The sequence below is a fragment of the Scyliorhinus canicula genome, chromosome 20 (assembly GCF_902713615.1).
Source record: "Scyliorhinus canicula chromosome 20, sScyCan1.1, whole genome shotgun sequence".
NCBI classification, from domain to species: Eukaryota; Metazoa; Chordata; class Chondrichthyes; order Carcharhiniformes; family Scyliorhinidae; genus Scyliorhinus; species Scyliorhinus canicula.
The window spans coordinates 2,066,637-2,089,848 of NC_052165.1; the positions used below are offsets into that span (position 1 = coordinate 2,066,637).

Sequence of the window (23,212 nt, forward strand, 5' to 3'; positions counted from 1 at the left end):
ATGGGTTGGTTCAGACCCGACAGGCTGAATGGCCTCCTTCTGCACTGTAGGGATTCTATGATTTTATCCAAGTTTCATTGTCTGTCTCTTGTTGCTTCCAGAAGACGAGAATGAGAAAAAACAGCTGGAGATGATTTACCTTAAAGAAAAGTAAGTTTCATTCTGTGCATAGAATTAGAATTGCCTGCATGTTCTCCAAGAACTGTAAAGTGAACTCCAGGATCTCCTATCCATAAAGACAATATTTTCTGTTTATTTGGGGAATAGTTTAATTTGAGCTGTTAAATATCCATCAATGGCAATTAATGGTGTGTTTATTGGTGGAAAAACATTTAATTCTGCCGTCTATAAATAACCATAAGTCATAAAATTTGTCAATTAATAGTTGCTGCTTGCTCCCCAGTAATAATTCTCATCACAGAGTGACAATCTTCTGAGGTGACCACAGTAGTATGTTTGATTTAAACTCTCAGTCACAACCTTCAAACAAAAATAACACTTTCAACAATGATTTAAAAATCTTCAGGTGCCTTCATGATACCCAGTGTCACAGGGCATGGAGGGAAGATCCACTGGAGTTTATGGATTATGGGGAACATGCCCTGGCCTATGTGGTTATGAGGGATATTTGTGAGATTAAAGAGGATGGAAGAATGAATTAGGGTGGATAGGAATATAGAAACATAAACTGGAGTATGTAAGGATGAGGAATGCAATGGGATGGATGCAACATATACAAACCTCACTCAACGTAACTTTGCTGTATTGAGTATATGGGTTTGAATTAGCAAACTAGCACCTGACAGAAAAATAGTACATTTCTGAAGTATGTCCATGACAGCTTCCTGCAGCAAACTCATCTGGTTCACTAATATCCCTTAGGGAAGGAAATCTGCCGTCCTTACCCGGTCTGGCCTACATGTGACTCCAGACCCACAGCAATGTAGTTGACTCTTAAAATGCCCGCATAAGGGCAATTAGGGATGGACAATAAATACTGGCCTTGCCTGCGACACCCACATCCCATGAAAGAATAAAGAAAAGAGAAGCGATATGTCCCAGTCCCAATGAAATGGGTAGACACTATCCCCAGTAAACTGGCTAAATCTGTGTTTGATTTCCTGGTTTCTCTCGAGTGTCCCCAGGAGATGGACATGTGCAATTTTCTAATCTAAAGGGGCGAATCTGTTAATGGGTAAATAGAAGATCATTGGCTGGTGTTTAAAAATAAATGTAATGTGACACAGAACCAGTTTATACCCGATGGAGCAAGAGCTCTATTAAACTAATATAGAATCACGGACAAAACCTGCCCAAATTAATGTCAGCAAAATAACAGCAATGAAGAAATAATTTCACCAAAGAGTGACAAACCCCCCAGAACTAAGATAATTTTCATCCCAGGAAAGGAAAAAGTGAAAATGTTGCAGATGCACCAACTATAATCTTCCAAAGTTCTCTCAATTTGGGAGTCGACCCTTTAGATTAGAAAATTGCACATGTCCGTCTCCTATTTAAGAACGGGGACACTCGAGGGAAACCAGGAAATCAAACACAGACTATCCTAACCTCCGTTCTCAGAAATTGCTGGCGTTTATAATTAAGGATAGAATTCCTTTATTCCTTGAACATTTTCAGCTCGTAAGAGTCAGTTGGGGTTTGCAAAGGGTGGAAGAGAATTTTGATGGTTTTGGTCCTTGGACTAATAATTGGGGTGTGCCTTTAAACAGAGGACTAAAACCTGAAGCAGCCTGCAGCAGATCAAGAAAGCAGCTCACCTCTCGCTTCTCAAGGGCATTAAATGCTGGCCTGGCCAGCGATGGACACATCCTGTGAATGAATAAATAAAGAGAAAAGTAAATGGGAAAATGGTGCCAAATGGATTTCAATTCAGGCACAACTGAGGCCATCCACTGTGGACCTAAAAAGGAGAGAAGATACTTCCTAAATGGTGAAAACTAGACACAGTGGAGGAACAAAGAGACATGGGGGTCCAACTACACAGGTCATAAAAATATCACCATATGGAACAGAATATAATCAGACAAGCTACTGGACTATTAGCCTTTGTACCGAGAATAATCGAGCACAAAGGGTTAGATCATATCTGGAGAACTGTGTTCAATTGTAGGGACCACAGCTTAGGAAGTATGTATTAACCTTGGGGAGAGTATAGCAGAGATGCACCAGAATGATACAAGAGTTAAATTATAGAGAGAGATTGCCTAAATTATGGTTGTATTCCTTGGAATTTAAATGATTAAGGAGTGATTTGATCAAAGTTTTCAAGATATAAAGGCGAACAGATAGGTTAGGGGGATAGGTAAAGTATTACCAATGCTGGAAGTATCTGGGAAAGTCTAAACATTAGAGCCAGACATTTCAAGAGTGAAACCAAGAAATAATCCTGTCCTCAAAGGGCAGTAAAGTTTTTGAAAACGATTCTGCAAATGGTAATTGATCAATTATTAATGTCAAATCTGAGATTAGCAGGCTTTTGTTAACCATGATGAGGTTACATTGTCTGCTCCTGTTCCTAAATTCCTGTTATCCTTGAAATTAGTATGTACCAGCTGTGTGCACGCATTGTTCAATCTAAACAGGTGCCCAAGATATATATTCTATATCTATATATATATATATCCCGTATGACTGATCTAATTTGCTCAAGCAAATGAGTTCTGGAACAGGCAATAATACAATTTTGTTTGTTTTGGTCATTCGTCAGGAAACATGCAATGTCTTGGAAGAATTATTGGCTGAATTATTTACAACTCAAAGCACTTTTTTATGTGCAGTCAATGCTCAGGAATGTGGGATTGAATGAAATGACCAATGTCCCATTAGACAGCAGTTACGCACGATGATGAGATGTCCTTTGAGCCGGCTATTGAGTGTCTTTCAGCACACATCAACCTGAAGGAATCAGAATTGGTTTGCTGGAATTATTTAAACTTCTGTTTACTTTTCTAGTGCAGCAAAGAAGAACCAATGTGACCAGAAGATGCTGACTGGGCCAGAGAGGCAGGTTTGTATCTTTATCACCCCATTGTGTTTGGCTGCTGACTGTATTCAATTTCTTCCTGTTTTATGACCCTGCTGTCTTCTTTCAGTAACCCGGTGATGATGTTTTATGATTGCCTCATTACAAGTGACAGAGGAACTAGAATAGCAGAAAATGCACACTGTGTATTCCTCGTGTTGGGACTCTTCTATAAACAGATTTGTGCTGCAGTGGTTTGACACTTTGCTTGTCCTACTTTGAATAGAAAGTGAATCAAACATATCTAATAGAGAATTCTACAGATTCATAAATCTTTATTAACTGCTTTCTTAACTAACTTCGCTTCTGAGCAACAAGTAGCTTAATATTCTGAAGATTCTCACATTTCTCACTGCCTTAATCCTACAACATGGAGAGAGAGGAATCACACGGGTTTCTGTTTGTAATGGTGGTTTGTTTTGAATTATAACCTTCCCTGGCAGACAGACCAGAGCGGGGGGGGTATGTGGGAATCAGCAATTAAAATGGGGTGTGAGTTTACCCATTCATTTCCCACCCTAATTTGGCCAAGTGCAATTTTCACTCGCCGATGGATCGGCATCTAGAGTTGGCATGGTCCCCAATATGCAAATCAGCTTCTGTTGATGTTTCTGGGACCCGGGGCGACACAGTGGCGCAATGGTTAGCACCACTGCCTCACAACGCCGAGGACCCGAGTTCGATCCCAGCCTTGGGTCACTGTCCGTGTGGAGTTTGCACATTCTCCCCGTGTTTGCGTGAGTCTCACGCCCACAACCCAAAACAAAAGATGTGCAGGGTAGGTGGATTGGCCACGCTATTTTGCTCCTTAATTGGAAAAAAAATAATTGGGCACTAGAAATTTATTTTTAAAAGTTCTCTGGGGCCCAACCGACTGTTGCAACTTCAGAGCTGAGCAGCGGGAACCGCCTCTAAGCCCAACAAGGAAACCATGACAATCCCCACATCAGAGAAAGCCTTCAGCAAAGTCCTTTTGAAAGACTGTTATAAAGAAAAGAAAGGTTATATTTTTATAGCACTTTTCACAACCCTCAGATGTCTCATAATGCTTCCCTTTCTGAAGTGTACTTACTGGTAGAAGTAGGAAATGTAGCAACCACAGTGCAAACTACCCCAAACAGCATCGTGATAACAGCCAGAGTGCGAGGCACTGATTATCCCCAAAAAATAGAGTAATGGACAAGGGATCGATTGAAACCGAGAAAATACGGCCACTAGTTAGAGGAGTGATAATGATCTGGGGAAATGTCCTCACGAAAAAGCTCCTCAGTACTTACCAAGCGGTGAATTGAAGCTAATCGTGTTTCTAATCTAGAAAAAGAGATACGCTGCATATTGGTCAAATTTGCAGCTGATGGTAAACTAGGTGGAAAGGCAATTGAATCTGATGAAACAGCTTCGGAACTACAGAAAAAGATAGAAAAATGTTTCTAGTGGGGCACTGTGATTGCAGATGAAAATCAGTACAAATATACTTACCAGGTATTACATATTGGTACAAAAAAATGGGAAACATGCTCAATGAATGAGCTCAAAGAGGCGGAACATGATCAGAATATGAACAGAATGGTAAAGAGAAAAGCAAACAGAAGCCTGAGATATTGGCAATTGTAAATGACAAAATGGGACAGGTTTGATTGCACGTGGAGGCATTAAATCCACCCAAAATGCCGGCTTGTTGGAAACCTGACATGATCCCGCTCACTTCCGGCATTTCCTGGACCGCCTTTGGAAGTTTACAGGAACCCCCATTGGAGATTTCGGGTCTATAATTGAGTTGACAGCCAATAATTCTGACTTTAACCCAGCCTTCTGGCTTTGACAATTAGTGCTGAGCATTCCCAAGTTCTGTGAATCTCACCGGAGTCAGCAAAATGGGAGCACAGCAGTGACTCAGTGTCCCGTGAAGTTGAAAGGCTGGAGAGACTTTTGTGGATTGAATGTGAGATGGCAAAACACTGAGGTTCGTGTCAGCGTTGGCTGTTCAGATGGGTCTTTGGAAAGGGAGGAATGAGGCGCTGTTACAAGGTGTGCTGACCTGACCCACGCTGTGCAGCAGAATGCTGGGGAAGACAGAGTGTGAAGGTTGGCACTTGACGGAGTTTTGCCACCTCTCCTATCCTGCCCTCCGAGGTCTTGAGCTGGAGCGACCGCACTCTTGCTGCTTATTTTCTAAACCATTTCCAGCCTCACCTTTCTTTTTGAGATGTGGGTCTCTTCCATGGAAAACACACTTTTTGCAGATTCTCACTGGCCAAGCTGGACCTGGGGGAAGAGTGAAAAAACTGGGAGGAGGGGGGGGGGGGGGAGAGAAGTGGGGCAGCCTTCCCACAGCATGCCTCCATTCTGAAACATAGATTCATAGACAATTACAGCACAGGAGGCCATTCAGCCCATCGTGTCCATGCCACTCAGCAAAGATCTGACCACACAATTCCCAGTTTCCAGCGTAATGTCCTGGAGGTTATGGCAGTGCAAGTAAATATCTAAATGTTTTTTCAATGTTATGGGGCTTTCTGCCTCCACCACCCTTTCAGGGTAGTGAGTTCCAGACTCCCATCACCCTCTGGGTGAAAATGTTTCTCCTCAACCCTCCTCTTAGCATTCCCCCTCTCACCTTAAATCTGTAACCCCTGTTATTGGTCCCTCCACTAATGGAAAAAGTGCCTTCCTACCCCCCCATCTATGCCCCTCAATCATATACACCTCCATCAGGTCCCGTCTCAATCTTCACTGTTCCAAGGAAGTCAGCCTCAGCCTCTCATAGCTCAAACCCTCCAGCCCAGGCAGCATCCTGGTAAATCTCCTCTACACCACATCTGGAATGTATGCAGGAAGTAACCCTAACCAAACTGACCCTTTAATTAGAAATCCTTCCATTAACAGGTCTGACTCATTATCACATCAGCATTGTGATTGATTGGGAAACTTGAAAGTGGGATGTCGTAGCTGAGGTAAAAAGCCAAAGAAAAAGCCAAAGAAAATCAATGTCCTGATCTGCTGTAACCCCCACCTCTCCCTAATGACCACCTTCCCCATGCCACCTGCTATGAATAGGCCTCTAAATTAAAACTTCAGCCCCATATGTCTGCGACCATCAATCTGAAGCTGTATGCTATGGTCTGACCTTCAATAGAACATAGAACATAGAACAGTGCAGCACAGAACAGTCCCTCGATGTTGTGCCGAGCATTGTCCGAAACCAAGATCAAGCTATCTCACTCCCTGTCATTCTGGTGTGCTCCATGTGCCTATCCAATAACCGCTTGAAAGTTCCTAAAGTGTCCGACTCCACTATCACAGCAGGCAGTCCATTCCTGACCCTAACCACTCTCTGAGTAAAGAACCTACCTCGGACATCCCTCCTATATCTCCCACCCTGAACCTTATAGTTATGCCCCCTTGTAACAGCGATACAAGGGGGCATAACTGCATTCAGTCAAATAATTGGAGCATGAGAAAAACATTAAAGCCATGGAAATATTCCAGGGAGGGCACAAGAGGCTTTTCACCCAGCACCAACGGACGGATTTATTGGAAAAAGTTACAAGTGGAGTCTTTGCCCTCATATATATAAAACCCCTTGGCCGAGGTAATTGGTGAGAATAGACTCAGGTAAACAAGCCCCTTCGACTGATGATCATTTTGGTATCAGCTGTTTGTGAGATCTGGTGAACACCATCAGGATTATAATCTGCTCAATATTCCCAATTATTCCAACTCAAACACTTTAATAAATCCAAAAGGTCGAGGCCTTAGTTTAGTATAATATTTGTTCAGCATTTACACTTAACCACTGATTTGCAGAGTAAACATCCACTTAAGCTCTGCTCCAACTGGATCTGTGCAGTGGGGAGAATGGAAGCTTATCAGCTGCAGTTACAGTGAAGTGTTGAAATGGGTCAAACCTGCGCCAGACTATCGACTGAGTCTGAAGACTGTATCATAGAATAAAAGATTTACAGTCTATTGCCCCACAACAAGTGTGTGAGGTGAGAAGACACATAGATGGAGTTTGGTAAAGGTTGGATATGGGACACAAAGGCCGAAAGGACAATACATAATGGCAGGAACTTACGGACACGCTTTGTAACTTTGCTATCTGTTTCCACATGTCTTATCTATTATCTGGTGATGGTTATTATTGCCTTTACATCGGCTCAGAATGTGTCCTCAGAAAAGTTCAAACAAGCTTTGAAATAGAGTGTTATTAACATCTCTTCTAAAACAGTGTGTACTGCAAACAAAATAAACTAACCTTGTGAGTTTTGAATGAATTTTCTCCTATTATTGGGAATGGTTTGTGGAAGGACTAGTTTTCTAGAATATTGAGTGAACACATTGCAGAACAAATCCGTTCAGTCCACAAACCCTAACCCTAACCCTAACCCTAACCTGGGCTGCCTGGCTCCCCCACCATCTCCATCATTGGCCAACTCACTGGGGAAGTGACGGTCAACACAAGCTTGAGGAACAACATCTCATCCTCCCATTTGGAATATCACAGCCTTTCGGACAAAGTTCATACTCTGGGCTGGATTCCCTGGTTCCCCAGCGTGTGTTTCTCAACGGTGCACCGTTTGCTGGTGCCGGCATTTTGTCTTTCAGCCTCCTCTCAATGATTGAGGAGTTGGCATGGCAGACACTCAGGGACTGAGGCACCCTTCCTTGCCAGTCTAGCCCAGGCCATGGGCGGCCAGTCCCCTTTTCCAGCAGCCCATCCACCAGCTTCACATTTTAAAAAAGGAATACTAATCGGCACCCGCGTGACCACTTGCTGGGGAGGCCGTGGATATGGGGTCACTCCGTTAATTGTATGGAGATTGGGCTTACGTGGTGATTATTGGCTTCTTGCCAAGCTACGGCGATATCCTGATTTTGCCACGGGAGTGGGCCGGTTGGATCCAGATTGATGCCTGGCGCAGTTCCCAATTTTGGCCTCTCCCATGACTTAACGATCTTGTCGCGCTCTCGTTTAAGAGCAATGTGATTATTAAATCTGGCCTAATGTTTGCAATTTTCTGTCATTTGTCCCATAATGAAAACGTGTGGGAAGCAAGTCTGCTTGATTGCCAATATCAGCTATTCAAGGTTAAAGTTCAGTTTAAAGGGACCAATGTGATCAGAATGGGGTTGCTTGAGTAATCTTATTGTCTACCCAGCAGTCCAATTATTTTGTTTAAAACGATTAATCTTTTGAGGAAATGAACCAAGATTAACAGCAGAATCATCAGAATCCAGAATTCCTTTCCCTCTAGACTTCAGTTAATTGAGGAAAATTCAGCTCTGAGTTTTGTCTAACTTTTGATCAGGGAGGCCATATGTGCAAGCTTGATCATCCCTCATGCTAACGTCAAGGTGCATACACATGTTCTGAAAGTGGTGACTGGATTGATTCTCAACACCCAGGATTTCTGTGACAATTTAAGCCTTCAGATGCCCCATCGGCATTATCGAAATATGAGCAAGCGGGGTCGAGGTGGAGATGGTTAGCAGTTTCAAATTCCTAGGGGTGCACATCACCAAGAATCTGTCCTGGTCCACTCACGTCGACACTATCACCAAGAAAGCACAACAGCGCCTATACTTCCTCAGGAAACTAAGGAAATTCAGCATGTCCACATTAACCCTTACCAACTTTTATAGATGCACTATAGAAAGCATCCTATCTGGCTGCATCACAGCCTGGTAAGGCAACTGCTCGGCCTAGGACCGCAAGGAACTTCAGAGAGTCGTGAATACCGCCCAGTCCATCACACGAACCTGCCTCCCATCCATGGACTCCATCTACACCTCCCGCTGCCTGGGGAAAGCGGGCAGCATAATCAAAGATCCCTCCCACCCGGCTTACTCACTTTTCCAGCTTCTTCCATCGGGCAGGAGATACAGAAGTCTGAGAACACGCACGAAAAGACTCAAAAACAGCTTCTTCCCCACTGTCACCAGACTCCTAAATGATCCTCTTATTGACTGACCTCATTAACACTACACCCTGTATGCTTCATCCGATGCCAATGCTTATGTAGTTACATTGTATATCTTGTGTTGCCCTATGATGTATTCTCATGTATTTTCTTGAATTCTGTTCAATTCCCTTTTCTTCCCATGTACTGAATGATCTGTTGAGCTGCTCGCAGAAAAATACTTTTCACTGTACCTCGGTACACGTGACAATAAACAAATCCAATCCAATCCAATCCAATCCAATCCAATTGAACCTGCAACCTTCCTAATCTGATTGGTCACACTGTGCCGTGCCTATTGTTTACTGCGCATTGGGACTTCCCTTTGATTAAACCAATATGCTGAGCGGTACAGTTTTCTCTTGCTTTCCATTCCTTCGATCCCTGAGCACCTCTGCTGATGATGAGAATAAGAGAATAACCCAGAGCACTGACTAACCCAAATCAGAAGGTCTGAAATTCAATCCCCAATAGTGTGTTGAGTTGACTGGGCTCAATCATGGTAGCAGTTGAAGTGTTACATATGACCCACTGTGCTGTGTTGGGGAGGAGAACATGAGCCAGGCTTCCTACTGCTATCACTATCCAATCTCTTCCTGTGAAATGATGTGTATAATAATGGGTGAGGACAATGTTGGCCTTCTCTATGAGGCTATGCACATTGGAACAGTTTGCAGACACCTGCGCATAATGGCCCGCACCAAGCTATGGCGGGCAGGATATTTATTGTGGGATAGGCTGGTTTAATATTTCCCTATTATTTTCATCCTGTTGCTGTTTGATTTTCTACAGAACCAGATTAAGCACAGTAATGAATACAGCAGTAAATATAAAACCAAACATGACCACATGATCTGCAAGTGTCTGTCACTGAGCATCACATACGCTGCTACCATCGGAGGCCTGATGACAATCACAGGAACTTCAACCAACCTCATCTTTGCTGAACAATTCAACAAGTAAGATCATCTGTTCTTACGCAGAGGTCCTGTTGGCCATCCTCTCAGACTGATACAAGAATAAACTTCTCCTGTAGAATGACATAAAAATGTTAGTTACCGTAAAGTGGTACAGATTTGAACAGCAATGAAGATCCCAACTATCAAAAATATAAATAATGAGCAACGGTTCAGTTTGTGCCTGTTTCATTTGGGAAAGAGATATTTATGGAATCTAATTAAAGTTAATGGGCTCAATTCAGTGATCGTGACACGGAGACGAATGCAACAGGGGGATTAGGAGAAGCTCAAACTCGGGTTCCAGGTCGGCCCGATTGCGAGTCACCCAACCCGCTCCGCCCAGTGCAACCTGGATCTCACCCAGCCTAATGCCTCATTCAAATATCCGGGCGATGGATTCACCCGGCACCTGGGACTCAACGGCCGTGCCTGCGGGAACCCGCCAGGGCACCATTTCGTACTGGTCCACACAGACATGAACTAGCTGTAACGGCACCTGGGAGGGGTGCCCCTCAGGCCATTGGAGACACCCGGGTGGTCGGGGACAGGCTAAGGTGGTACTCTGGCACTCCCTTGGCACCTTGGCATCCTAGCAGTGACATCGGGCCCCTGGAAAGTGCCACCATGTCACTACCGGGGTTCCAGCATGACAGTGCCAAGGTGCCCAGGTACCATGTTGGCACTGCCAGGGAGCCAGGCCCGTGGGGTATTGCCACCTGAAAGGGGTGGAGGGCAGATTCCAAGGGTCTGGAGAGGGTTTAGTGGGTGGGGGGGTTTGATAAAGTGGGGGGGGGGGGATTGCCTGAAAGGGGGGGGGGGAGATTGAGGCTGCCAATCAAACTGCCGCCTGAATCTGTAGACAGCCATTGCTGGTGGCACCATCAGTTCGCCAGCAGGAAATCACTCTAGGTGCCACCTTGGCAGAGAGAAACTCCCCGAGGACAAAGGAAACTTCACTGCGGCCACTGAGGAACACCCCGCCAAACATGTTCGACAGACAACCTAACGGAGCCCAATAAAGGAAATTGACATCATTGATCCGAGTAAATTGTTCTCGGTGAAAGGGTTCAGAGAATATGTCAGGTTAAAAATGAGGAAAGTGGGACTCAGAACAGAGGTTAGATCGAACAATCTGATTGCCGAATGTGTACTGAATGCCTTAGCATTGTAGATTGCTGGTAAAGTTAGGACCAGCACCACGTGCTGAGCTGTCTGCTGATCACTGTCTTTCTTGCCTGATTTCTGTTTGTTTGTATTTAACAGCCGCTACCCAGATTCCCGATCTATCAACTTTGGAACTTGGTTTGTTTTTAGTTTTCCTATTGCCATTATCATGTTGGTGCTAACCTGGATCTGGATGCATTGGCTCTTCCTGGGATGCAAGTAAGTATGGGAGCTGGAACCACTAAACCAATAGCCTCCTGCATTAGCAACATGTAAGTGCTGATTTTTGGAGTCCTTGAACATAGCAAGTTCATTATCGGCACTGGCTTGGGATTTACCATCAACCTCTCAAATCAGAACATGTACCCCATTGTACCACAGGCTGCTCCATCAACCAGTGAGAAAGGGTAGCATTTTATTAACTGTATTTCAGTCATAGCTCCCTTAGTGAGAAATCTAATCTGCTTGCTTTGTTTTCTATAATGTTCTGCACTCTGACATTAACTGGAAATTTGTGTACACAGTTCACGACTTCTCATCCATTTCCCAACCACTTATTTTAATAACCAGAAAATGATGAGCAATATGAGCCGAAGCTACTGATTTGAACTCCTGCTGGGTTATATCTTCGCACGAGGAGTGAAAACTCAAAGAATTACTTTCTGGGTGTCAATACAGCTGGACTTTGTGGAATCAAAAATAATTTAAATTAACACATTTATATTGAAAATGTTTTAGACAGTGTCAGAAAAACATCAGGGCTGCGATAAAACAATCCATTACCTTCCATTGGCAGAGGAATAGAAGGTAGTTTTTAGAACATAGAACATAGAACAGTACAGCACAGAACAGGCCCTTCGGCCCTCGATGTTGTGCCGAGCAATGATCACCCTACTTAAACCCACGTAACCCATATACCCGTAACCCAACAATCCCCCCATTAACCTTACACTACAGGCAATTTAGCATGGCCAATCCACCTAACCCGCACATCTTTGGACTGTGGGAGGAAACCGGAGCACCCGGAGGAAACCCACGCACACACGGGGAGGACGTGCAGACTCCGCACAGACAGTGACCCAGCCGGGAATCGAACCTGGGACCCTGGGACCCCTGGAGCTGTGAAGCATTGATGCTAACCACCATGCTACCGTGAGGCCCTTATACATATAATGTTCAACGTGTATCAAATCTAAAACTCTTCAATGTTAAACCATTAACTTGTATTTTACATTTTTGGCTGTTTTTCTAATAAATGGCAGGCAATATCATAAACAGTTCTAAAAATATATATTTTGTGTTGGATGGAATACTGCATTAATAGATGTCAAACTAGCATTGCCATGATGGTGCTCCGACAATCTCCTTTCAGCTCCCATTTGACCCTTTGGTTTTCTTTGAGAAGCGAGGTTATAATGTGAGAGGATTATCATTAAATTACATTTAGTTGGCAGAGGACTGTCTCAGCTTCAAACTGTTTAAAATCATCACAAATTATGGTGTGAACTGCCAGTATGTTGGCCATCATTGTAAATTAGGGATTTCCTTTTCCTAGTATACCATGGAACGCTTGTCCAGTGCCATCAGATACCGTCCAATTCAGGTGGTCACCTGTCTTTTTCAGTCCATTGAAAAGCTCCCAGGGTTTTCTGTTATACACTGGCAGTTGAGAAGATTCCTCACTGTGAGTGAGGAAGACTTACACCACATGGACAAGTCCAAGGAGATAATTCTCATTTGGCTAAGTTTTAAATGACACAAGGGCTTGAGTCAATGCTTCAATGCAATATCGCACCTTCCACAGCATCCAGATCCTGCACACAATGATCTATTCAAACGGACAAACGGTTCTCCAAAACAAGGAGGTTGCACTCATTGATTCGCAAAATTACTCATCTCAACCCTTCATTACAGTTTTAAGGAAACGTGTTCTCTCAGCAAAAAGAGGAAGACAAAGCGTGAGGAAATGTCTGAAAGACGAATACAAGAGGAGTATGAAAGATTGGGGCCATTCAGGTAAGAGGGTCAGTATGTTTCTGATTGCTGCGAGATTCAGAGGAGATGCAAATTTCAAATTGCTTCCAATGTGACTGCACAAAATCTCTTTCATTTTTGTGATTTTCCAGCTATCCAGAAATGGTGACTGGGATTTTCTTTGTGTTGATGACATTATTATGGTTTACCCGGGAGCCAGGTTTTGTCCCAGGATGGACATCGCTCTTTGAGAGGTAAGTCGAACTTTCCAAATACAAATAATGCTCATATCCAGGGACCTGTCCCTCAGAATAAACACAATGATCCAGACACCCATTCTCTCCACAACCCGGATTATCATCCAGTCCCTCCACACAATGATTATCATCCAGTCCCTCCACACAATGATTATCATCCAGTCCCTCCACAACACTGATCATCATCCAGTCCCATCACAACCCTGATCATAATCCAGTCCCTCCACAACACTGATCGTCATCCAGTCCCTCCACACCATGATCATCACCTAGTCCCTCCACAACCCTGATCATCATCCAGTCCCTCCACAACCCTGATCATCACCTAGTCCCTCCACAACCCTGATCATAATCCAATCCCTCCACAACCCTGATCATAATCCAGTCCCTCCACAACCCTGATCATCACCCAGTCCCTCCACAACACTGATCACCATCCAGTCCCTCCACAACCCTGATCATTATCCAGTCCCTCCACAACCCTGATCATTATCCAGTCCCATCACAACCCTGATCATCATCCAGTCCCTCCAGAACCCTGGATAAAATAAACTGGTCTATTGATTCGCTGCTCCCAATGTGGTCTCCTCTATATCGGAGAGACCAAACACAGACTGGGTGATCGCTTTGCTGAGCAACTTCGGTCTGTGCACATTCAGGACCCTGACCTTCCCGTTGCTTGCCATTTTAACACAAGACCCTGCTCCCATGCCCACATGTCTGTTCTTGGCCTGCTGCAATGTTCCAGTGAAGCTCAACGCAAACTGGAGGAACAACATCTCATCTTCCGGTTAGGCACGCTACAGCCTTCCGGCCTGAACATCGAATTCAACAACTTCAGATGATCAGCTCTACCCCTCCTCGATCCATTTGTTTTCAATTCATTTTAACTGTCTTTTACCATTTCTTTCTTTCTTAATATATATTTCATTCTCCACCCCCCCCCTCCCCCAATCTTATCCACCTTTCCTTCACCTTTCTCCTCTTTGCTTCCCCCTTCCCCCACATCTACAGTTCATCCTCTGTTGTTAGTTTCCCTGCTGTTTGACCTTTCACATCTTTTGTCCTCTCTGGGGACTGCCATTAACACTCTTTCACCTTAGTATCTGTGGCCATTAGCACTCGGTTTCCCTGGGTTTCTGTGGCTATGACTCATCTTTCATTCTCACTCCACAGTATAAATATTTCCCACTTTCTCTGTCTGTTAGCTTTGACAAAGAGTCATCGGACTTGAAACGTTAGCTCTTTTCTCTCCCGACAGATGCTGCCAGACTTGTTGAGATTTTCCAGCATTGTCCCTTTTTTCCCCCTCCAGTCCCTCCACAACACTGATCATCATCCAGTCCCTCCACAAACCCGATCAACACCCAGTCACTCCACAACCCTGATCATCATCCAGTCCCATCACAACCCTCATCATCATCCAGTCCCATCACACCCTGATCATCACCCAGTCCCATCACAACCCTGAACATCATCCAGTCCCATCACAACCCTGATCATCACCCAGTCCCATCACAACCCTGATCATCATCCAGTCCCATCACAACCCTGAACATCATCCAGTCCCATCACAACACTGATCATCACCCAGTCCCATCACAACCCTGAACATCATCCAGTCCCATCAAAACACTGATCATCATCCAGACCCATCACAACACTGATCATAATCCACTCCCATCACAACACTAATAATCATCCTGTCCCATAAAAACACTGATCACCATCCAGTGCCTCCACACCTTGATCATCCAGACCCTCCACACCCTGATCATCATCCCATCCCATCACAACACTGATCATCATCGAGTCTCTCCACAATACTGATCATCATCCAGTCCCTCCACAACCATGATCATCATCCTGTCCCATCACACCCTGATCATGATCCAGTCCATTCACAACCCTGATCATCATCCAGTCCCATCACGGCCCTGATCATAAACCACTCCCAACACAACACTGATCATCCTCCAGCCCCGTCACAAAACTGATCATCACCCAGTCCCACCACACCGTGATGATCATCCAGTCCCTCCACAACCCTGATCATCCTCCTCTCCCACCACAACACTGATCACCAAGCAGTCCCATCACAACCCTGATCATCACCCAGTCCCTTCATAACACTGATCATCACCCAGTCCCTCCACAACCCTGATCATCACCCAGTCCCTTCATAACACTGATCATCACCCAGTCCCTCCACAACCCTGATCATCACCCAATTCCGCCACAACCCTGATCATCACCCAGTCCCTCCACAACCCTGATCATCACCCAGTCCCCCACACCCTGATCATCACCCAGTCCCTTCACAATCCTGATGATCATCCAGTTCCATCACATCACTGATCATCACCCAGTCCCTCCACAACACTGAACATCATCCAGTACCATCACACCCTGATCATCATCCAATCCCATCACATCACTGATCACCATCCAGTGCCTCCAAACCTTGATCATCCAGTCCCATCACAACCCTGATCATCATCCAGTCCCATCACAACACTGATCATCATCCAGTCTCTCCACAACGCTGATCATCATCCACTCCCTCCACACCCTGATCATCATCCACTCCCTCCACACCCTGATCATCATCCACTCCCTCCACCCCCTGATCATCATCCACTCCCTCCACACCCTGATCATCATCCAGTCCCTCCACACCCTGATCATCATCCAGTCCCTCCACAATCCTGATGATCATCCAGTTCCATCACATCACTGATCATCACCCAGTCCCTCCACAACACTGAACATCATCCAGTCCCATCACAACCCTGATGATCATCCAGTACCTCCACACCCTGATCATCATCCAGTCCCTCCACACCCTGATCATCATCCAGTCCCTCCACAATCCTAATGATCATCCAGTTCCATCACATCACTGATCATCACCCAGTCCCTCCACAACACTGAACATCATCCAGTCCCATCACAACCCTGATGATCATCCAGTACCATCACACCCTGATCATCATCCAATCCCATCAGACCCTGATCATCATCCAGTCCCATCACAACCACGATCACCATTCAGTCCCTTCACACCCTGAACATCATCCAGTCCCAACACAACCCTGATCATCATCCAGTCCCATCACAACCCTGAGCACCATCCAGTCCCTCCACAACCCTGAACATCATCCAGTCCCATCAAAACACTGATCATCATCCAGACCCATCACAACACTGATCATAATCCACTCCCATCACAACACTAATAATCATCCTGTCCCATAAAAACACTGATCACCATCCAGTGCCTCCACACCTTGATCATCCAGTCCCATCACAACACTGATCATCATCCAGTCCCTCCACACCCTGATCATCATCCCATCCCATCACAACCCTGATCATCATCCAGTCCCATCGCACCCTGATCATCATCCAGTCTCTCCACACCCTGATCATCTCCTAGTCCCTCCACAACCCTGATGATCATCCAGTCCCTCCACAACCCTGATCATCATCCAGTCCCATCACAACTCTGAGCACCATCCAGTCCCAACACACCCTGATCATCATCCAGTCCCATCACAACCCTGATCATCACCCAGTCCCTCCACGACCCTGATCATCATCCAGTCCCATCACACCCTGATCATCATCCAGTCCCATCACAACCCTGAGCACCATCCAGTCCCATCACAACCCTGATCATCATCCAGTCTCTCCACACCCTGATCATCATCCAGTCCCATCACACCCTGATCATCATCCAGTCCCATCACAACCCTGATCATCACCCAGTCCCATCACACCCTGATCAACATCCAGTCCCTCCACAACCCTGATCATCATCCAGTCCCATCACACCCTGATCATCATCCAGTCCCATCACAACCCTGAGCACCATCCAGTCCCTCCACAACCCTGATCATCACCCAATTCCTCCACAACCCCGATCATCACCCAGTCCCTCCACAACGCTGATCATCATCCAGTCCCATCACAACCCTGATCATCATCCAGTCCCTCCACACCCTGATCATCATCCAGTCCCTCCACAACCCTGATCATCACCCAGTCCCTCCACACCCCGATCATCATCCAGTCCCATCACAACACTGATCATCATCCATTCTCTCCACACCCTGATGATAATCCAGTCCCTCCACAACCCTGATCATCACCCAGTCCCTCCACACCCCGATCATCATCCAGTCCCATCACAACACTGATCATCATCCATTCTCTCCACACCCTGATGATCATCCAGTCCCTCCACAACCCTGATCATCGCCCGGTCCCTCCACACCCTGATCATCATCCAGTCCCATCACAACACTGATCATCATCCATTCTCTCCGCACCCTGATCATCATCCAGTCCCTCCACAAACCTGATCATCATCCAGTCCCTCCACAACCCTGATCATCATCCAGTCCCATCACAACCCTGATCATCATCCAGTCCCATCACAACCCTGATCATCATCCAGTCCCATCACAACACTGATCATCATCCATTCTCTCCACACCCTGATGATCATCCAGTCCCTCCACAACCCTGATCATCACCCAGTCCCTCCACACCCTGATCATCATCCAGTCCCATCACAACACTGATCATCATCCATTCTCTCCACACCCTGATCATCATCCAGTCCCTCCACAAACCTGATCATCATCCAGTCCCTCCACAACCCTGATCATCATCCAGTCCCATCACAACTCTAAGCACCATCCAGTCCCATCACACCCTGTTCATCATCCAGTCCCATCACAACACTGATCATCATCCAGTCTCTCCACAACGCTGATCATCATCCACTCCCTCCACACCCTGATCATCATCCACTCCCTCCACACCCTGATCATCATCCACTCCCTCCACCCCCTGATCATCATCCACTCCCTCCACACCCTGATCATCATCCAGTCCCTCCACACCCTGATCATCATCCAGTCCCTCCACAATCCTGATGATCATCCAGTTCCATCACATCACTGATCATCACCCAGTCCCTCCACAACACTGAACATCATCCAGTCCCATCACAACCCTGATGATCATCCAGTACCTCCACACCCTGATCATCATCCAGTCCCTCCACACCCTGATCATCATCCAGTCCCTCCACAATCCTAATGATCATCCAGTTCCATCACATCACTGATCATCACCCAGTCCCTCCACAACACTGAACATCATCCAGTCCCATCACAACCCTGATGATCATCCAGTACCATCACACCCTGATCATCATCCAATCCCATCAGACCCTGATCATCATCCAGTCCCATCACAACCACGATCACCATTCAGTCCCTTCACACCCTGAACATCATCCAGTCCCAACACAACCCTGATCATCATCCAGTCCCATCACAACCCTGAGCACCATCCAGTCCCTCCACAACCCTGAACATCATCCAGTCCCATCAAAACACTGATCATCATCCAGACCCATCACAACACTGATCATAATCCACTCCCATCACAACACTAATAATCATCCTGTCCCATAAAAACACTGATCACCATCCAGTGCCTCCACACCTTGATCATCCAGTCCCATCACAACACTGATCATCATCCAGTCCCTCCACACCCTAATCATCATCCCATCCCATCACAACCCTGATCATCATCCAGTCCCATCGCACCCTGATCATCATCCAGTCTCTCCACACCCTGATCATCTCCTAGTCCCTCCACAACCCTGATGATCATCCAGTCCCTCCACAACCCAGATCATCATCCAGTCCCATCACAACTCTGAGCTCCATCCAGTCCCAACACACCCTGATCATCATCCAGTCCCATCACAACCCTGATCATCACCCAGTCCCTCCACGACCCTGATCATCATCCAGTCCCATCACACCCTGATCATCATCCAGTCCCATCACAACCCTGAGCACCATCCAGTCCCATCACAACCCTGATCATCATCCAGTCTCTCCACACCCTGATCATCATCCAGTCCCATCACACCCTGATCATCATCCAGTCCCATCACAACCCTGATCATCACCCAGTCCCATCACACCCTGATCAACATCCAGTCCCTCCACAACCCTGATCATCATCCAGTCCCATCACACCCTGATCATCATCCAGTCCCATCACAACACTGATCATAATCCACTCCCATCACAACACTAATAATCATCCTGTCCCATAAAAACACTGATCACCATCCAGTGCCTCCACACCTTGATCATCCAGTCCCATCACAACACTGATCATCATCCAGTCCCTCCACACCCTGATCATCATCCCATCCCATCACAACCCTGATCATCATCCAGTCCCATCGCACCCTGATCATCATCCAGTCTCTCCACACCCTGATCATCTCCTAGTCCCTCCACAACCCTGATGATCATCCAGTCCCTCCACAACCCTGATCATCATCCAGTCCCATCACAACTCTGAGCACCATCCAGTCCCAACACACCCTGATCATCATCCAGTCCCATCACAACCCTGATCATCACCCAGTCCCTCCACGACCCTGATCATCATCCAGTCCCATCACACCCTGATCATCATCCAGTCCCATCACAACCCTGAGCACCATCCAGTCCCATCACAACCCTGATCATCATCCAGTCTCTCCACACCCTGATCATCATCCAGTCCCATCACACCCTGATCATCATCCAGTCCCATCACAACCCTGATCATCACCCAGTCCCATCACACCCTGATCAACATCCAGTCCCTCCACAACCCTGATCATCATCCAGTCCCATCACACCCTGATCATCATCCAGTCCCATCACAACCCTGAGCACCATCCAGTCCCTCCACAACCCTGATCATCACCCAATTCCTCCACAACCCCGATCATCACCCAGTCCCTCCACAACGCTGATCATCATCCAGTCCCATCACAACCCTGATCATCATCCAGTCCCTCCACACCCTGATCATCATCCAGTCCCTCCACAACCCTGATCATCACCCAGTCCCTCCACACCCCGATCATCATCCAGTCCCATCACAACACTGATCATCATCCATTCTCTCCACACCCTGATGATAATCCAGTCCCTCCACAACCCTGATCATCACCCAGTCCCTCCACACCCCGATCATCATCCAGTCCCATCACAACACTGATCATCATCCATTCTCTCCACACCCTGATGATCATCCAGTCCCTCCACAACCCTGATCATCGCCCGGTCCCTCCACACCCTGATCATCATCCAGTCCCATCACAACACTGATCATCATCCATTCTCTCCGCACCCTGATCATCATCCAGTCCCTCCACAAACCTGATCATCATCCAGTCCCTCCACAACCCTGATCATCATCCAGTCCCATCACAACCCTGATCATCATCCAGTCCCATCACAACCCTGATCATCATCCAGTCCCATCACAACACTGATCATCATCCATTCTCTCCACACCCTGATGATCATCCAGTCCCTCCACAACCCTGATCATCACCCAGTCCCTCCACACCCTGATCATCATCCAGTCCCATCACAACACTGATCATCATCCATTCTCTCCACACCCTGATCATCATCCAGTCCCTCCACAAACCTGATCATCATCCAGTCCCTCCACAACCCTGATCATCATCCAGTCCCATCACAACTCTAAGCACCATCCAGTCCCATCACACCCTGTTCATCATCCAGTCCCATCACAACCCTGATCATCGTCCAGTCCCATCACAACCCTGATCATCATCCAGTCCCTCCACACCCTGATCATCATACAGTCCCATCACAACCTTGATCGTCACCCAGTCCCATCACAACATTGATTAATTGTAGAAAATTATGTAAGATATGTATTAGGAGTAGGATTTGGACATTCAGCCGCTTGAGCCTGATCTCCCATTTAATGTGATTCTTGCTGATCCAGTTCTGGCCATAACTCCATATTCTACCCAAGCACAACAGCCTTTATTTGTTAGAATTGAGGATGTGACAAGCAGGATGGATAAAGTGGGAACAGTAATTGATATTTATATGGATTTCCAAAGAGCATTCTATAGTTGCTCAACACAGACACTGGAGGCTTCCAGTAGTTACTGATGGAAGACAAAGGAAGTTAGGTAACAGGCACAGAACACCAAACACTGAACAGGTCTTAACACTCTGTCTCCCTGGTTCCCTCTGCCCAGGTCATAACTCCAGGACACTGTGCGAACGCCTCATTGGTCAGGGTTTGCGCCCGACCGCATGATTGGCTCTGAACCGGTCACATGGTCTGTAGAAGCTGCCTCCTTAAAGGGACCACACTACCACACCCCCCCCATCCCCCTTAAGTCCCTGATTACAATTCCCCCAAAAAACGACATACAGAAGTTACAAATGTTAACAGAAACAACAGGTGATAGAGACCCCATCGAAATGTCAATCGGTCCAGGGATCTCCGGGTTGTCCCAGAACTCTGTGACTCTGCCACAGGCTCGACACTCTTTTGGGCCCCCAAATGGTTGGCAGTTGGTGCTGCCTCAGGAGGCACCACTTCAGTGACAGGCGAACTGGCCTCAGCGGCCTTTACAGACACAGCTGGTTGATCAGAAGCGAGAGTCCCTGGCACCCCATGGTTGGACCAAGGGAACATGACGCATTCATGACGTAAGCTGGACTAGTCTACTCCAAGTTGTATGTCGCCACCGCTCGACTCATGCTTTCTGATGATTTTCCTGTTGGCATCGACCAGATAAGGCACCGGCCCTGACTGGGCCACAGCCCATCCTTCTAACCAAGGCGAACATGGGGCATAATTACCGACCAAAATCGGGTCCCCCACCCGGAACGACCTGCCGTCTCTCTGCTCTGACCATTGAGGCTTCTGGGAAGCCTGACGTGCCTCCACCCTCCCTGCCAAATTTGCAAACACAAGAGCCAGTCGTGTTTTCAACCGGTTGTCCATGAGTAGCTGAACTGGTGTGGCCCCAACAAAAAATTAGCCTACCTTTGGCAAAGTGGTTTATCCGATTGCTTTTTCCTGGCATTCCTGAATGTTTGGACAGCCCTCTCACACAGACCGTTTGACGCTGGGTGGCAGGGGGCTGTCTTTGTATGTTGTATGCCATTGGCTTGCTCAAAAACCTGGAAATCATTGCTGGTGAAGGGGGCACCAGAGTCTGAAACAACTGATTCGGGTAGCTCGTGAATGGCAAACACTCGGTGCAAGGCATCTACTGTGGCCGCCGAGGGTACTGGTCCCCATCTCTTGAACCGATACCCACTTAGAGTGGGCAGCCACCAGTACTATAAACATCTTGCCTGTAATCAACATGGACCCTGGTCCACAGGAGACATGGCCATTCCCAAGGGTAAAGGGTGGCGGAGGATTGCTGCATTTGGCAAGGGTGGCACGGTTGTAGTAGTTCTTAAATTATTTTATTTATGTCTGACCACCAGATGTAACTCCACACCAACATCTTCATCTTTGTCTGCCCTGGGTGGGTGCCATGTAGCTTTATGAGGAGGGGTCCTCTGACCTGAGGCGCAACAACCACCTGAATTCCCACAGAATCAGGCCGTCTTCACATGTCAACATGTCCTGACGAGTGAGGTCAGGCCTCAGTTGTTCGCATTTCTCATAATGCCACCCAGTCTGTACCATTCTTTTAACCGTTGCAAGAATAGAGTCTCTGGGACCAATTGCAGATGTGTCCAGTGGACACTGGCAGAGTGTTGAGAACGTTTAAAGCCAGGATGGCCTCCTGGGGTACCCATGCTGGTGGAATGCTTTTAGGGGCAGACAACTTAACACATCCGCATCAGAAATTGCTTCCCAGGCCGGTGCTGAAAAACATTGTTCGAAGCCGCCAACAACAAGGCCCTCGTCAAGGATATGGACAGGATGGGCTTATCTTCCCTCAAAAGGCCCAGTAAT

At 46.7% G+C, this 23,212-nt stretch overlaps 1 protein-coding gene across 3 annotated transcripts in view; it reads left to right on the forward strand.

Annotated features, from left to right (window-relative positions):
• slc13a4 (solute carrier family 13 member 4) overlaps window positions 1–23,212 on the forward strand; it is a 230,306-nt gene that overhangs the window by 188,542 nt on the left and 18,552 nt on the right. For 2 of the 3 annotated variants that reach the window (XM_038780533.1, XM_038780531.1), the window contains exons 5-10: window positions 102–150; window positions 2,974–3,028; window positions 9,799–9,965; window positions 11,229–11,348; window positions 13,044–13,145; window positions 13,256–13,357. In XM_038780533.1, coding sequence (XP_038636461.1) covers window positions 102–150; window positions 2,974–3,028; window positions 9,799–9,965; window positions 11,229–11,348; window positions 13,044–13,145; window positions 13,256–13,357 — 595 coding nt within the window. The remainder of the gene's footprint in view (window positions 1–101; window positions 151–2,973; window positions 3,029–9,798; window positions 9,966–11,228; window positions 11,349–13,043; window positions 13,146–13,255; window positions 13,358–23,212) is intronic. The other variant, XM_038780532.1, reaches the window with a different exon arrangement.